The sequence below is a fragment of the Somniosus microcephalus genome, chromosome 1, assembly GCF_052327205.1.
Source record: "Somniosus microcephalus isolate GS21.2 chromosome 1, FLI_Smic_1.0, whole genome shotgun sequence".
NCBI classification, from domain to species: domain Eukaryota; kingdom Metazoa; phylum Chordata; class Chondrichthyes; order Squaliformes; family Somniosidae; genus Somniosus; species Somniosus microcephalus.
The window spans coordinates 122562983-122587380 of record NC_140987.1 but is presented as its reverse complement, the minus strand read 5'-3'; the positions used below and the strand labels follow the sequence as shown (position 1 = coordinate 122587380).

The 24398-nt window shown below is 44.9% G+C and overlaps 1 protein-coding gene across 2 annotated transcripts in view; it reads left to right on the top strand.

Annotated features, from left to right (window-relative positions):
- Positions 1 to 24398, top strand: part of naa35 (N-alpha-acetyltransferase 35, NatC auxiliary subunit) — a 124845-nt gene that overhangs the window by 47227 nt on the left and 53220 nt on the right. For both annotated transcript variants that reach the window (XM_085985206.1, XM_085985204.1), the window contains exons 11-15: positions 10286 to 10400; positions 11263 to 11441; positions 12791 to 12850; positions 13215 to 13321; positions 22921 to 22987. In XM_085985206.1, coding sequence (XP_085841332.1) covers positions 10286 to 10400; positions 11263 to 11441; positions 12791 to 12850; positions 13215 to 13321; positions 22921 to 22987 — 528 coding nt within the window. The remainder of the gene's footprint in view (positions 1 to 10285; positions 10401 to 11262; positions 11442 to 12790; positions 12851 to 13214; positions 13322 to 22920; positions 22988 to 24398) is intronic.

Genomic DNA, 24398 nt, shown 5'->3' with positions numbered 1-24398 from the left:
GCTCAGTGTGCCTGCGCTCAGCCTGGGCGCCCATTTCAGCAAGGAGCCGCACCTCCTCTGTGCTCACCGTAGCAGGACTCGAGGCCAGACTCTCCCTCCGGGGAGAAGGCCGCCGAGCTTCCCCAGCCCTCCCGCGTTGCTGCAGCCCGCTGGGCCCCGGAGCTTCACTCTCCTCAGACCCTTCCCCCCTGCTCCCCTCCAGGGAAGACGTGTCCCCATCATGGCCATGGGCTGCCTCGGCTGAGGGTGTCCCTGATGGGCCGGCTTCCTCTTCCTCCTCCTCGATTTCAGAATCAGACACATTGCCAGCTTGAGGGCCCGCCTCCTCACCTGGCGATTCACCATCTGAAAGCAGGGAGGCACAAGAGTTGCTTTAGAGTGAGGACAGGGCGGCAGCGAGGGAGGCATGAGTGCTGCTATGTACTGCATTGGTTCGATAGTGGCAAAGGATGCTGATGTGAGGCACAAGTGGAAAGAGAGAGGTCAAAAAGGTGATGGCCTTACCGTTGGTGCCCAGAACAGGGTCGGCATCTCCACTGGCGACGGGGCCAATCAGCCGGCCTGCCATAATGTACTCCACATGCTGCTCCAGGTCGCTGAGCTGTTTGAGGTCAGGACGGCCTCCCCCGGCCTGTCGCTGCTGCCTGTGGTTGTGGGCCAGCTTGCCCTGCAAGAGAAAGGACGGCTTCTAAGTACAGTGTCAAGCCCTGATCTTGCCTGCACTGCCTCCCATGGTGGAATAGCCCTGACAGTGTCTAAAGTGCTGAATGTGCAAGTGATTTTCATGAGAGTCCCATATCTGCTGGATGAGGGCTGGGCATTGGAGCTTTCAGGTCCCTTAGGCCATAAAGTGAGGTGCACATGCAGGGATGAGGAGGATACTGGAAAGGGTACTCACCCTGACAACCCGAGTGAGGTCGTTGAACTTTTTTCTGCATTGCACAGGAGTCCTGCCAACCATGCTGTTGGAGGTCACCCTGTTTGCCACCTCCCTCCAGGCTTTTCTATACTCGCTGGACAGCGGCCTCCTGCCACTATCAGGGAAGAGGACAAGTCGCCTGCGCTCCACTGAGCCAACCAGTACCTTCAGGGCACCCTCGCTGAAGTGCTGTGCGCGCTCCCTAGCCTTCTCCATAGTCGTGGGCGTTGAACTGTTAAAGCAGCTATGTTCAGGCCTTGATTCAGGGCTGCAGTGTGCAGGGCGTGGCAGCCAAACAAATCCACCCTCCCCCTTTAAGAGCTGACCGGCGCCAGCGTGTCTGCCTTCAGTCAGCAACTCGCCGCACCTGCGCTGCGCCCGCCCTCGGAGGTTGCGCCCCGGTTTGCCGGCTTAGTGCCTTATGATAGTCATGCATCGCCTGCTTTAGCGCAGCAGCAACCTCTCGGGGCGATGCAACTGAATATCGGCTAAGTTGCGCTGGGCACTAAATTTAGCGAACGCCCGGCTGTAGCGCCCCAAACGTGGCTATACTGAATTTCTAGGCCTTTGTGTCTTAATGCGAGGAGCATTCATAATAAGGTGGATGAATTAGCTGCGCAAATAGATGTAAACGGATATGATATAATTGGGATTACGGAGACATGGCTCCAGGGTGACCAAGGCTGGGAATTCAACATCCAGGGGTATTCAATATTCAGGAAGGGCAGGCAAAAAGGAAAAGGCGGTTGGGTAGCATTGCTGGTTAAAGAGGAGATTAACACAATAGTAAGGAAGGATATTAGCTCTGACGATGTGGAATCTGTATGGGTAGAGCTGAGCAACACCAAGGGGCAGAAAACGTTAGTGGGAGTTGTATACAGACCCCCAAAAAGTAATGCTGAGGTTGGGGATGGCATTAAATGGGAAACTAGAGACGTATGCAATAAGGGCACAGCTGTTATCATGGGTGACTTTAATCTACATATAGATTGGGATAACCAAATTAGTAATAATACTGTGGCGGAGGAATTCCTAGAGTGTATACGGGATGGTTTCCTGCACCAATATGTCGAGGAACCAACTAGAGATCAGGCCATCTTAGACTGGGTATTATGTAATGAAAAAGGATTAATTAGCAATCTTGTTTTGCGAGGCCCCTTGGGGAGGAGCGATCATAATATGCTAGAATTCTTCATTAAGATGGAGAGTGAAGTAGTTGACTCAGACACTAGGGTCCTGAATTTAAATAAAGGAAACTATGATGGTATGAGGCGCGAGTTGGCTAGGATGGATTGGGGAGCGTTACTCAAAGGGTTGATGGTGGATAGGCAATGGCAAACATTTAATGATGTATGGGTGAACTACAGAATTTTTTCATCCCTGTTTGGCATAAAAATAAAACAAAAAAGGTGACTCAACCGTGGCTAACAAGGGAAATTAGGGATAGCATAAGATCCAAGGAGAGGACATATAAATTGGCCAGAACAAGCAGCAAACCTGAGGATTGGGAGCAGTTTAGGATTTAGCAAAGGAGAACAAAGGGATTAATTAAGAGGGGGAAAATAGAATATGAGAGTAAGCTTTCAGGGAACATAAAAACTGACTGTAAAAGCTGCTATAGATATGTGAAGAGAAAAAGATTAGTGAAGTCAAGCGTAGGTCCCTTGCAGTCAGAATCAGGGGAATTTTTAATGGGGCAAAGAAATGGCAGACCAATTAAATACATACTTTGGTTCTGTCTTCACAAAGGAGGACACAAATAACCTCCCAGAGATGTTGGGGAACATAGGGTCTAATGAGAGGGAGAAATTGAATGAAATCAGTATTTGTAGGGAAATGGTGTTCGGGAAATTGACGGGATTGAAGGCCGATAAATCCCCAGGGCCTGATAATCTACATCCTAGGGTACTTAAGGAAGTGGCCCTAGAAATAGTAGATGCATTACTGGTTATCTTCCAAAATTCTATAGACTTTGGAACAGTTCCCATGGATTGGAGGGTAGCTAATGTAACCCCACTATTTAAAAAAGGTGGTAGAGAGAAAATGGGGAATTATGGACCAGTAAGCCTGACATCGGTAGTGGGGAAAATGCTAGAGTCCATTATTCAATTCAATTAAATTCAATTCAATTTTATTTGTCATATATGCAGCAAACGTGTGTACTGCACAATGAAATGTTGATTTTTACAAGTCCTCCCAACATTGGAATAAATATGGCATAGCAATGATAAAAATACTAATAGAAATACAGTAATAATAAATAAAACAACAGTAATAAATAATAAATTATTCGTTCATGAGTCTTATGGTCTGGGGGTAGAAGCTGTTTCAAAACCTGCTGGTACGAGACCGTATGCTTTGATATCTCTTACCGGACCGGAGCAGGGCGAAGAGGTTGTGGCTGGGGTGGCTCGTGTCTTTGATGATTCTCAGGGCCTTCCCCCGGCACCTCTCGAGGTAGATATCCTGCACAGCAGGTAGTTTAATTCCTATAGTATATTGTGCAGCTTTCACCACCATCTGTAGAGCCTTGCGGTCTGTGGCGGTGCAGTTGCCATTATAAAAGATGTAATAGCAGAGCACTTGGAAAACAGTGACGGGTTCGGACAAAGTCAACATGGATTTACAAAAGGTAAATCATGCTTGACTAATCTACTGGAATTTTTTGAGGATGTAACTGGTAGAATAGATAAGGGAGAACCAGTGGATTTAGTGTATTTGGACTTTAGGAAGGCTTTCGATAAGGTCCCGCATAAGAGATTAGCGTGCAACGTTAAAGCACATGGGATTGGGGTTAAGGTACTGACCTGGATAGAGAACTGGTTGGCAGACAGGAAGCAAAGAGTTGGAATAAACGGGTGTTTTTCCGAGTGGCAGGCAGTGACTAGTGGGGTACCGCAGGGATCAGTGCTAGGACCCCAGCTATTCACAATATATATTCATGATCTAGACGAGGGAACTAGATGTAATATCTCCAAGTTTGCAGACGACACAAAAGCTGGGTGGGCGTGTGTGCTGTGAGGAGGATGCAGAGAAACTCCAGTATGATTTGGACAGGTTGGGTGATTGGGCAGATTCATGGCAGATGCAGTATAATGTGGATAAATGCGAGGATATGCACTTTGGTGGCAAAAACAGGAAGACATTATTATCTGAACACAATAGATTGGGAAAAGGGGAAGTGCAACGAGACCTGGGTGTCCTTGTGCACCAGTCACTGAAGGTAAGCATGCAGGTGCAGCAGGCGGTTAAGAAGGCAAATGGTATGTTGGCCTTCATAGCGAGAGGATTCGAGTACAGGAGCAAGGATGTCTTGCTGCAGTTGTACAGGGCCTTGGTGAGACCACACCTTGAGTATTGTGTGCAGTTTTGGTCGCCTTATCTGAGGAAGGATGTTCTTGCCATGGAGGGAGTGCAGCGAAGATTCACCAGACTGATACCTGGGATGGCAGGAATGATGTATGAAGAGAGATTGGGTCGATTAGGCTTACATTCGCTAGATTTTAGAAGAATGAGAGGGGATCTCATTGAAACTTATAAAATTCTAACAGGACTAGACAGACTAGATGCAGGAAGGATGTTCCCAATGGCGGGGGAGTCCACAACCAGAGGTCACAGTCTAAGGATAAGGAGTAAGCCATTTAGGACTGAGATGAGGAGGAATTTCTTCACCCAGAAAGTGGTGAACCTGTGGAATTCTCTACCACACAAGGCAGTTGAGGCCAATTCATTAAATATATTCAAGAAGGAGTTAGATATATTTCTTAAGGCTAAAGGGATCAAGGGATATGGGGAGAAAGCAGGGACAGGGTACTGAATTTGGATGATCAGCCATGATCTCATTAAATGGCGGAACAGGCTCGAGGGGCTGAATGGCCTACTCCTGCTCCTATCTTCTATGTTTCTAGCATCCAACAACAGTGATGTCATCAAGCAGGCTGAGCAGCCAATCATATTGAATAATTCTCACAGACAGCAAACCAGGAAGTAAAATGTGTAGATTCTAATTTACTTTTTATGAATTTTACAGAGAGCGAAATAATGATTGGGACATGCGCATAGGATTAAGGTAGAAGCTAAAATATCATAAACAAACTTAAAAAAAAAATATTTTACAAACCGTGTAATTCTCAATCATGTTAATAGAAAAATTTGGCATTCCACAAATATAACATTAGTTTTTCAGGGCCAGAACGGATGCTCAGCAATCAATACGCAATTAAAAACCCAGGTACACCTCTTTCAACAAGGCTTAACTTTTTCGGGGTGGGGGGAGTTTATCAGCGATATTCCAGCGTAATAGGGGAAGTTTTCGTCCTTCAGTGTGATTTGAATTGATTGCCGGCTCTGGGAAATTCCACAGTGCAACCTGTGACGGAGCAGGGAATGACCGAAGAATGCTGACAGTTTCGCCGTCATTACCACCGCAAAATCTGGGCCATCATTTCCAAGAGTGAAATGGAATAATCAACTTTCAGAAGAAACCGATTTAAAAAGCTACAAATTAAGAAACGGCAAAATGTATACAGGAGTCTGTGATATTGGAGATGGTTTGCAGTGGATGGTACCGAACCCAACTTTATCTAACAACAGCAGAGGCTGTGAATCAGAAAGTTTCAAGAGAAATTGTAACATCAACCAACCAATGTGGCATACTCCCAGCTTCAGAACATAAAAATAATCATGCAGCAAAATGACGGCGCTCTCATTTAAACCCAATTTTATTTTTGCTTAAATACATCTAAAGAAACAAAAGAGATCCCTGCATTTATATAGTGTCTTGTTAAGTACGGCTCATATCCTGTAGAGCCGGGAATCACTGACAGCAACTTCTGGATTTCTGCATTTAACTGCGAACGTCAGAAGTTGCTGTAAGTTTCACAGGGCAATGACAGCAAACACTGGCAGTTTCGCCGTCATTACAACCACAAATTCCAAGCCTATGATTTTGCATAACATTTGTTTTCTTTATTATAAACCTCTCTTTCTCCCTGATCTTTTTCACTCCGTGCAGCCAACAGGTGGAATGGCAATCTGCTCCTAGGCCTCTGCCAGTATCGGCAGCTAGTAGCTCTGTTACACTAGCCCAGGACTCTACTCACATTTTCCCCACCCCTCCTTGTAGAAAGGCCTTCACGCAGCTCCTCACCATAGTAACTGTATTCCGTGTCACCACGCCATAGCACTGTCAGTCTTGCAGTTTTATATACTTTTTTTTTGTGGGGGAGAACAACGAGGGGGAGAGTGCAACTTCAAAATCAAATCAAAAATTAATAACATTACAATAATGAAATAGAAGTTCATGGATATTTGATGTTTGAGGAATCTGAAGAAACTACTTCACAATAATGTAAACTACATGGAGGCCCAACCATCCGAATATGCCAATTTAACATCGAAGGCATCTCTTGCTCAAAATGCGAATATCTAGAAAGGTTACTTAAGGAAAATAGCGTTGATGTCCCGGTTCTTGAAGAAACACACATCGAATACGTGCACCAGTTCAACACAGGATTTGACCTAATTGCTTGCAATAGCTATCCCAAATATGGCCTGGCGTGCTATGTCAAACAAGGTATCGAAGGCTGCACCGAAATCGAGCATTTCACTATTGCTGGAGTTTTTACCACTGCAATACGCATAGGAGAGCGAACAATCTCCGACATCTATAAACCACCACTCATACAGTGGCCTGACCGACTGCTCCTAGTCAACATCTATCCATCCATCACACAGACTTTAATAGCCACCACACAATGTGGAGCTATGTAGACGTCAACTATAATGAAGAAGCAATTGTACAGTGGGCTTCACTAGAGAATAATTTCCTTTTTGATGCCAAAGATCGCGGTACATTCCATTCATCAAGGTGGCCGGTAGAATATAACTGAGACCTTGGTTTCCTCTGCAAAAATAACAACGGAAACCCAATCATCGCCTCCAAAACCGTTCTTGATGAGTTCCCCAACAGTCAACACAGGCCCTCCAATCATCAACGGTGACATCGAAATTCCTGTCATTACATCAACCACGATAGAACTTCAATAAAAGCAGACTGGGAAACCTTCCAAAAGTCAATTGATGCCAACATCAGGTGGATTCCAACAACCACCAATGTAAGAAGTCACACAACACCAGGTTATAGTCCAACAGTTTTATTTGAAATCACAAGCTTTCGGAGCGCTGCTCCTTCGTCAGGTGAAGTGGAGAGATGCATAAAGACACAGCTTTAATGCCAGAATAATGCCAGATGATTACAGGTAATCTTTCTAACTGCCATTTATCACACCTCGGCAGAGAGATAATCACAGCGATCAAAGGTGTGAATGGTGTCCAAACAGGTTAGTCAGGAAAACATTACATCAAAGAACAATGAGGTGGGGTCACAAGGGGTCAAATGTTGCAGATGCTGGGGTCTGTATGAAAAACAAAAAACAGACAAAAAAACATTTTTATTTTTATTTTTTTGCTGGAAATCACAGCAGGTCCGGCTGCATCGGTGTAGAGGGAACAAGCCAACGACGACTCGAGTCTGGGTGACCCTACGTCAGGTGGGGTTACATGTAGCATGACATGAACCCAAGATCGCGGTTGAGGCCATCCTCATGAGTGCGGAACTTGGCTATCAGTTTCTGCTCGCAGCACTCCGAAAGCTTGTGATTTCAAATAAAACTGTTGGACTATAACCTGGTGTTGTGTGACTTCTTACATGTGTCCACCCCAGTCCAACTCCGGCATCTCCACACCATAACAACCACCAATACCTTCAACAGATTTCTAGGAACTATTAAAGCTGTCGCAAAACGCGATATACCTTGGGAGTTGAGAAAAACATAGGCCGGAATTTTAATTTGGAGGCGTGTAGGGAGCGGGAGGGCTGGAAAGTGGTCGGGAAACCAGGGAGAATGAGTTTCCCGCAGGCCCTGCCGAATTTAACGCCAGATGGAGAGGCTGGCTAGCTGTCTGGCAGGTAGGCTTGTGGCACCAGGCTGCAGAGAGAAGGGAGGAAGAGATCAGGAAGGCCGGAGGTGGGATCGGGAGGCCAGCTGATGACATTGCCTTGGCCATGCAAAACAAGAATCTGTCCGCCACCGAGGAGACCCTAACCAGTGATTTACAGAGGATAGAGGCCTACTTCTGCCGATGGTAACTTCGGCCAAACCCGCAAAAAATCGTCACTTCAACATTCTAGCTCAACACCCATCAAGAAAACCAAGCTCTGAAAGTCTCCCTTTGCGGCGCAGAAGTAAACCATGCCAAAAAAAATCTCCTATTTAGGAGTCACACTCGATCACACCCTGTTGTAAAGACAGCGTCTCCAGAACCCTGGGAAGAAACTAAAGAGCAGGGTCAACTTGATCCAGAACCTCACTGGATCCACATGGGGAGCAGACGTTCAAACCCTCTGTATGGCAGCACTCGCCCTGGTGTACTCTACAGCGGAGTACTGTTCACCGGCATGGCTATCAAGTCCGCATGTCAAATCCGTTAATGTCCAGCTGAACTCTATTATGAGAATTATCACCAGTACGCTTTTATCGACACCAACACCTTAGCTGACCGTGCTTGCAAACATCGCACCACCACACCTATGCCATAAATATGCAGTCTCCAGAGAATACAACCGCTACATCAGCAAAGACATGTCAATCCAAGCCGACTTGACCAACCTACCACCAACAGGTCTCAAATTTAGAACGTTATTTTGGACTGTCGGTGAAGCCCTTCAGCAATCTCCCCTCAGCCTTGATGACCAATGTCGAAATGCTTGGAAGAACTGCGATATACCAAATGGATTCCTTATAGAGGACCCCACAGTACAACCTAAAGGATCAATCCTTCATCGCAAACAGTGGACAACCATCAACCGCCTCAAAACCGGTCATAGTAGATGCTGCCACCTTCTCCATAGATGGAAGGTAAAGCATCCCCATCATGTGACTGCGGCATTTCCAGCCGTAGTATTTTGCTATGTGACTGCGGCACTCTGAATCAGACCCTGGAGCACATCATTGAGCACTGCCCTCAGAGGAAATTTGCAGGCAGCCTACAAGATATCCACGCTGTTAACCGGAAGCTTTGGCCTGAATATCTGACTTAGATATTGATATTTAATTTGGTTTTTGCTACTACCATATGAAACAAGAAGACAATAATGTACACTGAAACTGAACGTGGAAAGTTGAAGAAACTTCAGTTTTTGTTCAACAAGCTTTTAGTTAAAAAACTTACTGCTGCACAATAGGGGGAAAAAACCTCATTGCCCCTTGTTAAAGACTTGAATGGAAGGTGCAATCAAATTTGAAGTTGTAGGAACGGAGGTTCCTATCGAAAAGACTGAGTTCGACTCAGGCAATTAAAACAATGAACTTTAATGGAACAAAACGGGTTTTAACTAGAAACTGCTGGAATACATCGAATACAGGTCTGCTCTCCTTGAAGGCTCCACGAGGACTGATCCTCTGGTCTGAAAGATGACGTCATCACGTTCTTCCCGCTATTGGGGAATCACGTGACTAACGGCATGACGTCATCACGTTGAAACCGCGCTGTAAAGGTAACTAGACATTGTACAGTCAAACAGTGTAATTAAAGGTACAGACACAGACAGTAACTACATTGCTGTTAAAGGAATTATGTACAACCGCTCTGAGTCCTTTGGTGGCTCCGCCACAAAGTTTTAATTGTACGTGTTTAAGCATGTTGAAATGTACTCCAGAAGTTGTTCATTTCTTGCCATCTGCAGTGTTCTCACTAGAATTTCAGTAAAGCATAGAGCTGGGCATGTCCGATTTTAGTATTTTGAATTGGATGAACCGTAGGATGAGGTACCGGTGAATTAAGAGCAGCACACAGCATTAAAGTGCACTGGTACAATTGTGGTTTTTTCTATACTGTATTAGTACCACAACACTTAACAAGGCTAGATACAACACTATGCTCTATTGCAGCGAAGTGAACAGACAATGTTAGTAAAAAGACACATTTGGGTGGCTGCTCACACTGAAGAGCTGATGTACTATTACACAAAATGGTAAGATGAGGGTGGGGGGAGCAAGTGTGTTTTGCCAGTGATTCCGTATACAGTGATTTTCAGAACTCAGTCAAAGAGAAGCAAGCTGGTTTCCCACGGATAGAGTTTGGAAATCAGGGAATGTGGAACACCCCCACCCCAGGTTGCTATTGTACTTCCTGCCAATTAGCTACATAATATCATGGGCAGAGTTGTGGTAGAAGGCTGCCTACCTTCAATGTTGATGTAAAGTACGGGCTAGCTATTGGAACGATCAGTGACATTATAAACACCCTTTAAAAGGAGGAGAATGATTACAAACTGAAAATTGATTTGTTAATTTATTTTTCTAGACGAGTGCAATAAGTGAAGCCCAGAAGCTTATGACCCAAGCTGCAGATCTTCTACCTGCTATACAAAACTCTACCCACCATGGGATTCAGGCCCAAAATGATACTACAAAAGGAGGTAGAAAACAATATACACTTTCCACATTGCAGCCATGTATCAGATTCCCTGAAACAGTACTTTTTTTAAGCCAAAGTATCTGATGATTGTGAGCTTAAAAAAATTGTAAATTTGACTAGAATGCTGACATGTCAAGGGCAGTATTTAAAGTGTTAAATTTCCTATCCAGTGTCTAGTTGTTTTCAGAAAGATATCCTAAAGGAAATAAAATTGAACAAAACTTGTCTTTTTATTGTTTGAATAAGAAACTCGGACATGGCCACTTTAAGAATATGAACTAAAATGTTTGGCTCATTTGTTTGTATTTTATGCAATTTAATGACTCTATATTGGGTTTAAAATTACTTCTTTAGTCTGCACAGTGTCTTAAAATGCAACTTTATTTTGACCAGAGAATGGGTATTTTGAAATAGTTTATTGCAGGGGTGGGCCACACGTGGTTGCTGAGCCCCATCAATCCACCTCAGTCCTACTTGGCCTTGTGTCTCATTCACTAGTTTCTCCTATTTGAGTTTTGTGAGCCTGGAGTTTTGGAAAGGGCTGTTCTGATTGCTGTTGTCTGTGTGATGCATAAATCCTAAATTAGAACACTATGATCTGTTAGTATCAGCAAACTGAGATATATGTATTTTAGGATAGGATCTAAACTTTACGTGTGGCCCTTGAGCTCATGATATTCTCTTATGCAGCCCACATAGACCAAAAGCTTGGACCCTCCTAGCTTAGTGCGTGAGAGTAGTACCTGAGGCTGGATCTGCAGATCCCAGTAAATTTCCAAAAGTGTTTTTAAAGCTTCAGTTATATATTTTCAAATTTAAAAATTGTGAAGAAAAGTCGATACTTTTGTACTTTTGTTTGATAGATCACCCTATAATGATGGGATTTGAGCCCCTGGTCAATCAGAGGTTGCTACCTCCAACATTCCCTCGCTATGCAAAAATTATAAAACGGGAGGATATGGTCAACTATTTTACTAAACTTATAGAGCGCATAAAAATGGTTTGTGAAGTTGTCAACTTGACAAACCTGCACAATATTTTGGTAAGTTCAAGATTTCTATTATGTATAGTTTCCTAAAACTTTTGCAATTTGTTGTCTAACTATTCAGACAGTTATTCAGGGATAGATTTACATTTTTTCAAAGGATATTTCATCTTTTGAATGTTGTATTTATACCACCAACTTTAGCATCATAAGTAAAGCGATTTCCACTTTGCTGTAATGCTAAAGTTGCTGTGTAAACAGGAACTGACGCAAGCAATTTCAAAGTGAATCACAGTGCAACTGCCAAAAAAAATGAACTTACTAGAGATCCTTGTTTCCCTTTTATTTTCCTTACTCCCAGCTGTTTGGAACTACTTTTTCTTGAAGCAGTTTTATAATATGAACACAGCATAAATTGTTATTTGTTTCCACTCACTTTACCTAGGCCATCTGCCTTTGTTCTTTTTGGCTGGTGCCACCTTTCTCTTTCAATCGACAAGTAGCCCACAGACTTCACTACAACCACCATCAGTGCTATTTTTGTGGTTAACTGACAAAAGATGTGCTTTTTGTTATTGTTCTTGGGATGTGGATGGCACGGGCAAGGCCACATTTACTGCCCATTCCTAATTGCCCCAAGAAGAGAGGTGGGGGGGGGGCTTCTCTTTGAAGAGCTGTGGTCTTTATGGTGATAGTCCTCCCACTATGGTGTTAGATAGGGAATTCCAGGGTAATGACCCGATGACAACAATTCTGTGGTGTGGGGCGTGTGCAGCTACCTAGTGACACAGCTAAGGACTGTCAAAACCTGTTTTTTTTAATATCAGTCAATGTTGGAATTCAATTCTGGAGCCTATCTTTGGAGCCAGAACATTACCATGACAGCAACCAGACTGCCCCACCTTCAGTAATCTTTAAATATTGGTTTGTACTCCGGTTTGGACAGCAACAGACTTGCTGGATTGAACAAAAAGCAAAAAACTGAAATCTCAAACAGAGACAGAAAATGCTGGAAACAGCAGTTTATTCAGCCTGTGGAAAGAACACACACAAAATAATATTTCAGGTGTGGATTCTTGATGAAGGGGCCTTGTAACTTATCTTTTCTCTCCACAAGTGCTGACTGACCTGCAAAATATTTCCAGCATTTTCTGTTAGATTGAACGTTGTTTTAAGACTAATGGAAAAATTTAAATTTATCAAGTAGCTGGGTAATTCATTTTTTTAACATTATTGCCATGTGCATGACAACATTTTATATAGAGACATGCTATTGACTTATGTTTAAGCCAAGTCATTTTTAAAGAAAATTATGGATGTTTTAAGATTCTGTACCTCGTCTATCAATGTTTAAAATTTGTCTCATCAGGATATTTTTGGTATGTTTTTAAAATTTTATTTTGTAGGACTTTTTCTGTGAATTTAGTGAACAGTCGCCTTGTGTGCTCTCTAGGTCTTTGTTACAGGTACGTAGGCTTTTGTACATCCTAGGGAATGTTCAAATGACTGCTCTTTCATTGTACTTGCATGTTGTACATTATCAGTGGAGACTGCTGATGAATGTCATAAACCAGCTTATGCAAGTTTTAAAAATTTCCTCAATTTAAGCAAATAATACATTGACGTATAGCCATAGGACATTTCCTTTAGACAAAGTTGAACTAATTACTATAACTTGATTTGCACGCTTTAAAAGTTCCAGCTGATACTGTGATTATGGGCAGACAACCTGAATATCCTAAAGAATTTGCATACATTATTAAAACTAGGAATGGTTGTAGTTGTTGGCAGCAGACTGGGTACATTTATAATAAATATTTTTTTTTACAGACAACTTTCTTGGTAGATAACAAGAAGGTGTTTGGTACGCATCTGATGCAGGACATGATAAAAGATGCACTGAGATACTTTGTCAGTCCTCCTGTGCTTTCATCTAAGTGAGTAACTAAAATATTGTGATTTCTTTTTTTAAGAGCAGTATTACTTGCATTTGCTGATGTGAATTGCATGTCAAATGAATACATTGCTGTTTCTCATGGTCATTGGAACTATGCTCTAAAAACTCTCCCATCACAGATTGATTTCAAAAATGCAAGAAATAAACTATAGTACTGTATAAGCCATATACTGCTAGCTGTGGAATATGATTGTTATATCACTTGTCATCTAATCAAAGCAACCAGCTTGCAGTTTTGATCCTTGGTTATGTAGGCAGGTTTACTTGTGGTATATGAATTGCAACTGTTATCTTCAGTTCATTCAGCATGGTAGCAGTGCTACCCAGTTATAAAAATAATTCCATGTAGGTTTGACTAGTACAGTGGTATTAATTTTAATGCGTACACCAAGTTGCAGAATACAACACCCTCTACTCTGCCTAACAATGTGGCTAAAATCTAACCTTAGAAGACCAGTCCTACTTATAAAAGTTTTTTTGTACTTCCCAGCCATCCTTATGGCTTTTCTGAGGTGAAATTAGCAAATTAGTGTAAATATTGTTTCATATTGTGTCCAGTTTTGCTTTAAGGATGCAAGTCCACTCAGAACAAGATTGACATTATCAAGACTCATTTTACATACGGTGCTTATAGCTGAGAACCCTGAGTTCTGGATGTAAAGTGACAGTGTTCTAGGCCACTGCCCATCCTGTAACATTTGCTAATTACTACAGTGTTTGTTTGCCATATTAATTTTAAAAATACCTTAAAGACCGTCAGAAGGTGGATTTTTTTTTAACCACTAAGCCTATCGTGGCTGTGTTTATGTTGGTGAGTATCCTGTGCTCAGCGTGTTGAGTGTAAGTTACCGAGACCCAGATGACATTCTCATATTAAAAACCTTCAAGACTCCACAGGTCTCCTCGTAGATGAAAACAGAGAAGTGTTTAATAAAAATGCGCAAGCCAAGCAGTAGATAAGCAGCTTGGTAACACCTTGGATGTTATCTTGCAGCATTTTGCAGTGGCACTATTGCTCCTCCTTTGTCTTTTCCTTGGCCAAATATACACAGATATAAATATGGTAAATTATATCTGTAGAACTGCAAGTTTGTTTTAGAATAACTTTGTATGTATTACTTGGAATTTTGTGGAGAGTGTGAAATTTTGTTATGTAGGTCTGGTTTTTTGCATGTGACGTGTTTAGATCCATTCTGAATCCAGTCACTTGGGCAGTTTGATCTTTGGTTTGTAATATTTCACAAATTAATTTTTATTAATTAATTACTGTTGCATTAATTGCTGGATTGCACAGCTGCATGTATGCTGCATCATCCGTTGTATATTTCCTATTGCAGTCCGTGATAAGGATATTATACTTGAGCTTGGCAGTGTTTATGCTGCAGCTATTGATTTACTTAATCACTGAAGTCAAGCGTTTTCCTTCAGCAGGATTTCATCATTAATACTGTAGGGTTTGTAGTTAGCAGGGCTTGAAATTCCTATTGTTTGGTTATGAAAGGAATGCAGAAATATAAACATGTCTGTAGTCCACATAAGAACAAACTGTACTTAACAAGGGGCTATGTTGGACATTATTTTTTAAGTAGTCCTATTTGCTGGCACAAATATTGGAATATGCTTTCAAAAACTACTCTTTGCTCAACTGGCTGATTGCATCTGGGGGCACTACATTTAACCACAGCATCCCTGTCTCAGGGGCTAGGGAGGAGAAAAATCAGCTCTTGCCCACTATTCCAGTAATCCTTGCTGAATAATACAAGTGTGGATGTTACAGAGGGGCAAGATCAAGCTTAGTCGTGATGCCATATAGGTTACTAAGACTCGGGGGAATTTTCCGGGAGGGTCAGCGGGCAGGATCGGTGGCGGGTTAGGTGGAAAATTTGATTTTTTTGACCGGGTCGGGACCCCACTGTCAACCCGCCGCGACGCATCTTTCCCAATGGCGCATGTGTGATATCCGACCCGACTCGCAGAGGCGGGGGATACAATTAAACCAATTACAGGAAACTTTCGATTTACCGGCACCTAAATAACCAGAAATCTCGGTTAACCGGCAAAATTCAGGAGTAGGTTCAGGTAAGTTTTACTTCATATTCTACTTGCCTTCCTCCATCTGTTGCTGTGCAAGGGTGTGGCTGCAGCTGTTGCTAAGCTACAGAGACGCTTGGAACTTGTGGCCATTGTTTTGCACTTGTTGCTAGGGTTTGTTGCTTTATACGGAGCTGTCAGCTCTCCGTATCTTTTACTATAGCTTTCGGTTATCTGGAATTTTTGATGAACCGGCACCACGTCGGTCCCGTCGGTGCCGGATAAAAAAAAGTTTCCTGTACTGGGTTGTTAACAGACCCTTAATAATGCTTTTAACTTTACCTTTTCACTTTAACTGCTCGCCCACGGGGTCCACGCTACTCGGGGACCACGTCTGTGAACCTGAGGTGGGAGTTAAATGGCCATTGAATCAGCTGATTACTTGACAGCTTCAAATGTACAGTAAAAGCTTCCACCTGACAGATCATCACTATCCTCAGCCACAAGCTGTTTCTCAGTCCATTTCCAGCACAAATTCTGCAGGCTTTCCACTTTCCACTCTCCATCCACTCTCACCTCATTGGAAGAACTCTCTCACCATTGACAGAATGCTTCTGTCATCTCTACTTCACCTGCCATCTATTCCATCAACATGGGTGCCCTTTATACTGTCTCACCTTTGTTAGATCCGTGTATCTTAATGTTGTGTCCTTCAATAATCAGACAACAGACTGCAGGGAACGATTCAACAAGTGTTTACTGAATGAGGGTCACTGTAGAACTAACTGTACAGATCACTACTCAGGGTTTATATACAGGTGTGGTCACTGCCGGTACTACAGTATACAGGAGCTATAAAAAGTAGTTCTCTCCCTTAAAGGTACATACATTACAATTCCTCCCCTTTTAGATTAACAGTACCATAACACTCATTTAACAATTAAATATCAAACTAATTACAATTAACACTTTTAACATGCAACATTAGCTGAAAATAGTCTATTTATATATTCAGTCTTTGGGGAGGCTTCCTGATCCTTTCTGGATAGCGCCTTTCCCGAGTGTCTTGCTCTTGGTGCGGAGGCGATTCTGGCCCCCTGTCGTCGGTTGGTTCATCAGCTTCCGATGCTACTGTTTCTGGGGTAGATGCAACCTGTACGTCGGGTTCATCACCAGGTACGTATGGGCGAGGCATGGGGTTGACTTGTTCCTGTGACTCTAGGATCTGGTCAGCATGGCGTCTCACGATGCTCTCCCCAACGTCCACTGTGTACATTAGTGGGCCCTGCCGTGTGCATATCGTTCCTGGCTGCCATTTTTCTGTTCGGTAGTCGCGGGCCAAGACTGGTAGCTCTACATTGAAGCTCCTTGTTGGCTTCTCATGGATGTGCTGGAATTGCTTACTCTCAACATCTCTTCGTACGTTTGGTCTGAGCAAATCCAGGCGAGATCTTAACCTTCGGTTCAAGAACATCATGGCTGGGGCCTGGTTGGTGACTGCATGTGTCGCATTCCGGTAGGCGAACAGGAATGTTGTCATTGTACATAGCCTTTATTGCCTTCTTAAAGGTTTGTACGAACCTCTCAGCCAATCCATTTGTGGCTGGATGATACGGGGCGGATGTGTAATGCCTTACCCCATTCTTTTTCAAGAACCTCCGGAACTCTTCGGACACAAACTGTGGTCCGTTGTCGGAGCAAATCTGTTCTGGCAAGCCATTCCTGGCAAAAATGGTCCGTAGGACTGCAATAGTTTTCTCCGTGGTGGTGGAGGACATTTTGATGACCTCAGGCCATTTCGAGTGCGCATCCACGGCTATTAAAAACATTGAGTCCTTGAATGGACCAGCAAAATCAATATGCACCCGTTGCCATGGAGATGAGGGCCACTCCCATGGGTGTAGAGGGGCCTGTGGTGGTGCATTTTGGACCTTCTGGCATCCTGAGCAGCTCTTTGTCAGGTCCTCGATTTGCTGATCGATCCCCGGCCACCACACACAAGCCCTAGCAAGGCTTTTCATTTTCACCCCTCCCAGATGACCTTCGTGAAGCTCATTGAGCACTCTCTCCTTTAACTTGGATCAAGGTCCCCTGGCATACTGACAGCTGTTCTCTTCTTGTCGAGAATGCTGGCAACAGTGAGTCGCCATGTGCTGGCCATCCCTTCACCGTCAAATCATATACCCGAGACAGTGTCGGGTCATTTCGGGTCTCCTTCTCTATACCAGCGTTAGTTACTGGCAAGCATTCAATTATAGTCGAATGAAATATTGCGACAGGATCCACTGCTGGTGCTTCCTCCGCAGTAGGCAGTGGCAGGCGTGATAGCCCATCAGCGTTTCCATGCTGTTTCGTGCCCTTATACTCGATTTCATATTGGTGCGCCCCTAGAAAAAGGGACCATCTTTGTAGCCGTTGCGCAGTCATCATCGGAACGCCCTTCTTTGGATTAAAGATGGAGACAAGTGGTTGGTGGTCAGTCAGCAAGGTGAACTTCTGCCCGTGCAGATAGTGATTGAACTTTTTCACTCCCCACACTAGGCTGAGGGCCTCCCTGTCAATCTGGGCGTAGTTACGCTCGGCTGAGGTTAGTGATCGTGACGCAAAGGCTATTGGCCTCTCTGAGCCGTCCGAGAATTTGTGCGACAGCACCGCTCCAATGCCGTAGGGTGACGCATCACATGCCAACCGAATTGGCAATGCTGGGTTGTAATGGGCCAATACCTCTTTCGATGTGATTAGTGTTTTGCTCTTCTGGAAAGCTCGTCTACATTCGTCACTCCACTTCCATGGCACCCCAGTTTGCAGTAGGGTGTTCAGTGGGTGTAGTATTGTAGACAAATTTGGCAAGAACTTATGGTAGTAGTTTACCAGTCCGAGGAACGACCTCAGTTGTGACACATTTTCTGGTGCTGGAGCCTTGACTACTGTCTCAATCTTCTCTGGGGACTTATGTAACCCCTCTTTATCGATAAAGTGGCCACAATACGAGATCTGTTTTCTAAAAAACTCGCATTTGGGGCGGTTAGCTCGGAGCCCATATTCCTGCAATCTAGTGAGCACCTGCTCCAGGTTGGCAAGGTGATCACTGTCATTTTCGCCTGTGACCAGGATGTCGTCCAAATAACACTGGGTCCCTGGGATCCCTTGCAGGACTTGTTCCATTGCCCTCTGCCAAATAGCCGGAGCTGATGCTACCCCGAATACCAGCCGGTTGTATTGGTAGAGACCTTTATGGGTGTTGATTGTGAGGTATTTTTTTGATGCTTCTTCTACCTCCATTTGCAGATACGCCTAGGCCAGATCAATCTTAGTGAAGCGTTTCCCTCCAGATAGCAAGGCAAAAATATCTTCAATCCACGGAAGTGGATATTGTACGGTGTGAAGGACCGGGTTCACTGTTACCTTAAAGTCCCCACAGATGCGAACCTTCCTTGGTTCCCCAGGCGTGCTGCTGAACGACTTTTTCATCACAGGGACGATGGGTGTAGCCCACTCACTCCAGTCTACCTTGGACAGTACGCCTGAACGTTCCAGACTCTCCAGCTCTGCTTCGACGGCTGGGCGGATCGCATAAGGTACCAGTCTGGCCTTAAAAAATTTTGGGCTTGCGTTTTCTTCAATTTTAATCATCGCTGTCATGCCTTTTAGTGTTCCGAGTCCTTGCTGGAACACTTCTTTCGCGTCAGTTAGGATCTTTTACAGTTGCCCAGGTGTGACGTCGTCATCCTTTTTGTCAGCCACATTAAGTGCCTGTATGGAATGCCAATCTAGCTGTATCTTCCGGATCCATTCACGTCCTAGTAGTGGTGGTCCTCCATCTGGCAATACATATAGGTCCATTTTTGGTGTTTCCTTGCCGTTATATATAACGTTCACCCTTATTTTTCCTTTGGGGTAGACTTTTTGCCCCGTGTACGTCTTCAAGACAATCTTTATATCTCTCAAGGGTATGTGTGAGAATAGCCGCTTGTAGTCCCTTCGGTTTATGACTGTTAGGGCTGATCCTGTGTCCAATTCCATTTTCACTTGGACTCCTGCTATCTTGAGCGTGACCCAGATAGTTTGGTGATCCTCCGTTTTGATCACATTATGTAGTTTCAGACAACCCAGCTCCTTGCTTCCGGAGTCTATATCACTCTTCTGTTCGTCTGAACTACTCTCCGTCACCTTATGTACCTTCTTGTACTTCTCCTGTGGAGATTTCTTGCTGCTGGTTTTCTTTCCCGACCTGCAGACTCTTGCTATGTGTCCTACTTTTCCAAACTGTCTGCACACTTTGTCCTTAAACCAGCAATCATTATGGATGTGTGTTGTTCTGCCGCAGCGATAGCACTTCACTGTTCCGTATGACATTTCATTTGTGCCATATTCTTGCAGTCTCCGTTGTATCTCTGCAGCGCCCCGTGCTGCTGCTTCGTGTGATACTGCAATGCTGAAAGCCTTGTCCAGCGTAAGATCCTTTTCTGATAGAAGCCGTTTCTGGGTTCCTTCACTTTGAAGCCCACACACAAACTTGTCCCTTAAAGTATCTGCTAGTCCCGTTCCAAACTGGCAGTGTTTCGATAGCTTGCGCAGTTCCGTTAAATACTCAGCATTACTTTCATCTTTATGCTGGTTCCTTTTGTGAAACTTAAATCTTTCTGCTATCAGCAGCGGTGTGGGGTTTAAGTGGCCCTGTACGATTGACACTATGTTTTCAAAATCCTTTTCTACTGGCTTCTCTGGGGTTACTAGGTTTTGCAGTAAGCCATACGTTTTTGCACCCATTGAATTCAACAATACCAGCGCTTTGTTGTCATCTGGCACTTCATTCGCCTTGCAGTATACTTCTATGCGTTCGACGTATGTCGTCCAATCTTCGACTTCATTGTCGAACGCTGTGATACTGCCACTCTTTGGCATTTTTGGGTGTGGTTAGACTGGCTTAAAATGGCATCTCCCGCGCTTTCCTTTCTTCCCCGCTGCGGCTTAAAATGGCGCCTCCCACGCTGCTGCCAACGCCGCTCTCTGTGGTCCTCGTGGCAATGGAAGCGCCTCGCGTTTTCCTGCGCGCCTCTCTCCCCCGTTGACGCTGCTCGGCCCTTGAACACCGGCTGCGCTCTGCCCTCTCTCGCCTCTCTCCCCCGTTGACGCCGCTCGGTCCTGAACACCGGCTGCGCCCTGTGCGTTCTGCCCTCTCTCTCTTCCCCCGTCGACGCTGCTCGGCCTTTTTCTGTGCCGCTCGGTCGGACTCTAGCCCGTCGCTGTCCGGGAAGGGTCTGCGCAGTACCTGTTGCCAGCCCGTTTCGCTGGACCACCATGACTGGAAAGCCAAGCCTGGCTCTCGACAGCCTCCCCTGCGCTGCTCAAATCTCCGCTGGATGACTGGGCGGTTGCCCGTGGTCGACGCCCGTGCTTCTGGACTCGACCTTCTTCCACTGTTCTCCAGGAGCGAATCCCTGGGAGGTGATGCAGAGTTGCACGTGTGGGTTCGAATCCCATCCTCGTCGCCAATGTTAGATCCGTGTATCTTAATGTTGTGTCCTTCAATAATCAGACAACAGACTGCAGGGAACGATTCAACAGGTGTTTACTGAATGAGGGTTACTCTGGAACTAATTGTACAGATCACTACTCAGGGTTTATATACAGGTGTGGTCACTGCCAGTACTACAGTATACAGGAGCTGTAAAAAGTTGTTCTCTCCCTTAAAGGTACATACATTTACAACCTTGGTCCTCAGAATCTGACCATGATCAGCCCCAATACCAGCAGCACCAACCTTCTCCGCAATCACCTGATGCTGCATAGGACACAGGGCATCAGCACCCAAGCACATTGCTGGCCGGGAGGCCAGGGATGGCCTCAACGTGGCCAAATTTACTTCACTTGACGCTGTACACCCTGGCTGCCACATGATGTGCCAGGTTGGCACTACCCCACACCAACACTGTAAAACATCCCTACAATATCCAAGCCATTCCTTTCACACTCATCACCATTGCGGGCGGTACCATTAAGTCTCACCATTCTCACCATGCTTACTGCAACTCACTAAGCCACTTCCAAAGGTGCACACAAATCTGTCCAAGAATGCAAAGTGTTGAAAATAAAGATTTCAATGTTTGACAGCACATTAACAGAAACTTTACATGAACATTGGATAAACCATCCAAGTGGCTACCTTTGTGTGTTGTTAGTTGGTATGATTTCACTAAGATGAGGGTGAGTGTGAGGGGTGGCTAGTGAGATGGGGATATGATAATGTAGATAGAGAGAGAGGGAATGGTGGAGGTGCAAGCTAAGTTGGTGTGAGTAAAGCTGTGCAGGAGTAGGGTAGGGAAGGCAGAGTGATGGGGATGTGATGAGAGGCACAGCAGGATGAGGTTGAGTGTGGCTTTGTACTAATGTTTCGTGATCTACTGAGATCATTGAAAGGTTTGCGCCACTGCACCCAGGTTCTCCTGACAACATCCCTACTTGTGACTTCCTCTGCAATGTGCAACCAGGCTGTGTTGGTCTCCTGGGGAGGTCTCTTCCGTCCATGTGAAGGGAAAAGGACCTCCCTGCGTGCTGTGACTCCCTCCATAAGCATATGGAGGGAGACATGGGAGAACCTGGGTGCAGCCCTGCACCTCTGTGCAGTGCTTGACAGTGTTTGCAGCACCTCAGTGCTGTAGAACACCGACAGCACAAATGTCAAAAGAAAGTTGGCCATGGTCCCTTTATGGAAACTGGCTGATGACACGTCATGAATGATGTCACCAGACCCGCTTCCTCTAATTGGACCAGGAAATACGCAGGGCAGACTTAACAAGCCCCAGCAACATAAATTAATTTTAGACAGCGGGCTGGAGCCGGCAGCGGGGCCGCAACCCGCCACCTACATCGCCCGCACCAGACCCGCCGAGGTGAGCAAAATCCCGGCCTCAGTGTCTATACTCACACGTGACAAATGTTCACTTAGTTGAAGTACTGTGCAACTAAACTCCAACCAGAGTCACATTCTTCAAGAGTGGAGGAGAGAAAGGGGACACTTTTTTAAACACTACAGAACAATGCTCCTCAACTAAAAAGTGATGTATTTTAATAGAAAAATACCAAAAATGCACATCAAGACACCAACTGAAAGTATGCAGCCAAACTTTCAACAAGCATCCCCTTGTTCAGAAGGGTTTAGCTGGTCAGGCTATTTGGCTTGAATGGAAAAGAGTTAGAATGTAACGTAAATGAAAACAGAAAATGCTGTTAATTTATCAGCATCTGAAAAGAAAAGATACAGGATAATATTTCTGGGTTTTTTTTCGGATGCTAACAGAATTGGTGTGCATTATCAGCATTTTCTACTTTTATTTCAGATTTCTAGCATTCACAGTTTTTCTTTTTACTCTCTGGTGTGTAACTTTGTCATTGAGAGGGTAATTTTTTTACTTTATCTGCCACATCAGGTAAAAATATTTTTGAATTTTGAACCACAACTATAAAAACTCCTTTTCTGAATATTCTTGTATTGCGCAAAGAAATAAATGTAGTGACATTAATCTTTCATTTTTGTGGTAATTTCAGATGTTGCCTTTATAATAATCATCAAGCTAAGGATTATATTGACTCATTCGTTACTCACTGTGTGCGGGTAAGTAAATTATCATTTAGCGCATGGTTTTCTAAAATTAATTCTTCAAATATTGTGGTAGCAGTTTTGTTATTTTAAAAACAATGTCTAGGTTCATATTTTCCATAATATTCAATAAGGATCCTTTGTTCTGGTGTTGCTGCTATTCCCTTCTCCCTCCCCCACTTAATCCTTCCTCTCCTGAAAGATGATTCCATGGATGCTGGCCTTTGGTCTCTCATCCAAGCAACCATTCTTCATGTATGAGCCTAGACAGTGTGTGTGTGTGTTGTGTGTTGTGTGTGGGTACATTCTCTCCATTTTTAATATTACTATGAACAGAGACTATATAATATGATGTTTTGTTGCTGTGTTTCTAGATTATGAAGGCTCTGAATAATGACATTAAAAGTGGAGAAAAAGTACTGACTGCCATCCCATAAACTTTTTATAAATCATGGCCCGGATATTCCAATCCCTACCCGTAGGGACATCAAAATGCCGGTTTCAGGCATGCACAGCGCATGTGCTGAGAACCGGCATTTCCGATCTGTCAAGAAAACTCTTGACAGATCGGACGCCTGCCCTGGAGAAGGGCCTCTGCGGGTGGAGAGTTTCGCTTTCTGGAGAACCTCCGCCCGCTGAAAACCCTTAGAAATCTTGGCCTAGAAATTCACTATGGCCCCGCCAGCTGGCTAGCGCCCAAAAGTTAGCGCTGGGCGCGGAGCCATTTGCGACCGTCAGATATTCACTTTTTGCGCCCCAAGTCGGAACCGGGCGCTATTCCAGGGTGTGCCCGCCCCCGCTTGGGGCGCTGAAACTGAATTTCAGCGCTCTAGGCGCCGCTGCGCCACCCGCTGCATAGCGGCAGGCTGCGGTACTGCAGGCTTCCTCCTTCTCTTAAGGTGGAGGTGCCTGCAACGGGGAGATCGTCGCTGGATAGTGCCGGCAAATGAGCCCGGCACCATGGAGAAGTGCCGGGTTCGCGGAAAGCAGCCAGCAATGCCGCGGGGGGGGGGGGTGGAGGAGGCCAGGGAAGGAGGTGCGGGCAGGCGGCCGCCGAAAAAGCGGCCGGCCGCACCTCCACCTTAAAGCGCCCCACTAAGGCTACAGTACGGCCCCGTTTTCTGGTCGCTGTTTGCGGCCGATGCGGAAGAGGCGGCCGCAACTAAATATGGGGATCGGGCCGGTATCGGGGCAGAACTGGGGCACTGCGCACACCGATGACGTCATCGGTGCCGGCGCAGCGCTAACGGCTACCGCCGCCATTACCGCTGCGCTGAATATCAGTGCAAACTCCTGCATTGGCACAGAAGCCCTCTTTAGGCGGTAACTGGGCGCAAAGCTGGCAGCGCCTTACTGAATTTCTAGGCCCTTATGCCTGGTAAAAGCAGGCGTAAGGTTTGCTTTTGCCAGCATAAGTGTTTAAAAA